The 1,722-nt window shown below is 44.0% G+C and overlaps 1 protein-coding gene across 1 annotated transcript; it reads right to left on the reverse strand.

Moving 5' to 3' along the window:
• Positions 1 to 391: 391 nt before the first annotated feature.
• LOC121155107 (olfactory receptor class A-like protein 1) lies at positions 392 to 1,336 on the reverse strand. The gene has a single exon (XM_040978290.1). The coding sequence runs from the start codon at positions 1,334 to 1,336 to the stop codon at positions 392 to 394; it is 945 nt and encodes a 314-aa protein (XP_040834224.1).
• Between the last annotated feature and the right edge of the window lie 386 nt (positions 1,337 to 1,722).

Raw genomic sequence — 1,722 nt, forward strand, 5'->3', positions numbered from 1 at the left:
TGTTGCACCTTGGCAACTTTTCCTTGTGAATATTTTTATTTTATTTTATTTTATTATTGGAAACGCATATTTACAGAGAGAAGGTGACACAGAAAGATCTGTCCACTGGTTCACTCCCCAAGCAGAGGCAATGGCCAGAGCTGAGTCAAGCTGAAGTGAGGAGCCAGGAGCCTCTTCCATGTGGGTGCGGGGTCCCAAGGGTTTGGACAATCATTCATTGTTTTCCTAGGACACAAGCAGGGATCTGGATCACAAGTGGAGCAGCTGAGACTTCAACTGGTGCCCAAATGGGATCCTGGCATATGCAAGGAGAGGAATTAGCTACTGAGCCATCCCATCAGACTCTGCTGAATATTTCCATGGCAAATCCTCTGTTGAAACTGAAGTCAGCTTAGCCCCTGAAAGCTCTTGTTGAAAATGTTCTCATCTTTGAAATGGAGGAAATCAATCTTAGAAAAATTTTGTTATTTTTTATCAACAGAAAGGGACAAAATGTCCGGTAGCACGATGATAAAATTCCATTAATACCCTCCAGTCTTATGTTTTTCTCAGCGTTATAATACCCATAAAGCATCAGAATGTTGTTTGTACTATAAAATACCACGAAGCACAGCACCAGCAGGAGGATAGTGCGGGTGGCTTTGTTTTCTGCAGATGACTGAGAAGAGTGAGTGAGGCTGTGGATGAGCCGGGCTCTCCTGCGGTGTCTGTAGAGGATGAACACCATGTAGAGGCTGCTCCCGACCATGGGCACCATACACACAAGGTCATGCATCATGATGAGACTTAGAAATAATATTGACACGTGCTCTTCAATCTGCCTACTTTCACAGTAGGCATGAGCATACCTCAGATGAGCCACAGAGAAATTGGATTTCGCTCTCAGAGCGTCAATATTGATTATGCAGATCAGCATGTTGATGACCCAGAAGGAAAGCAAAGAAGGCAAAATCCACTGAGACAGCTGAGACTTCAGCCACGCCCACTTAGAATGGCTGGGACTGACAGTGATGGCCTGAAATACACTCAGCAGAGACGTAGTGCAGATGGAAAGGCCTCGAGTCACTCTGGATATGTACAAAAACGTCTTACAACCAATATCATCCAAGAAATCTTTGACTCCAAAGAAGGACACGAGCTGTGGTGTTGACTGGAACACAATAGTTACGGTATTGACAAGAGTCAGGTGCATGCACATCACATCCATGGGCTTCTTCAGGTGTGGCTCGATCAGGAAGATGTACGCATATATCAGGAAGACCAGTGAGTTTGCCACCACACCAATAAAGATCTGACTTGTGAGAAAGAAGCTATAAATCATGTCACTCGGTAACATTTTTATATGCTTTTGTTGGGTAAATTGGCAGCCTCTGAAAAATAGTTGGTCTTGTGAAATTATAAAAGGAGCCAGTTGAACAATACAATGGCTAACACCTTTGTTTGAGAGCTGAGTGGTGAAAAGTTTAAACCTTCTACATTTCAGACATAGTTTGACACACCCAGGGGCTGCAATTCTGCCGTTCTTTCAAGGTTAGAGCATAGACAGGTGCAGAAGGAGGACTTGAAAGGCAAACATCCTGCGCTCCAGCATGAGGACCTGAGGACACAGGGGCCTCTGCAAAGACAGATCGGTGGGTGATGTTTCCTCCAGGCTATCAGACTGTTTCCTAACTCTAAATGTATTATGTACTCTAACTTTTTTAAAAACATCCTGCTTTTAGT

This window comes from Ochotona curzoniae, unplaced genomic scaffold (genome assembly GCF_017591425.1).
Source record: "Ochotona curzoniae isolate NIBS_2020 unplaced genomic scaffold, NIBS_Ocur_1.0 contig_2861, whole genome shotgun sequence".
NCBI lineage: Eukaryota > Metazoa > Chordata > Mammalia > Lagomorpha > Ochotonidae > Ochotona > Ochotona curzoniae.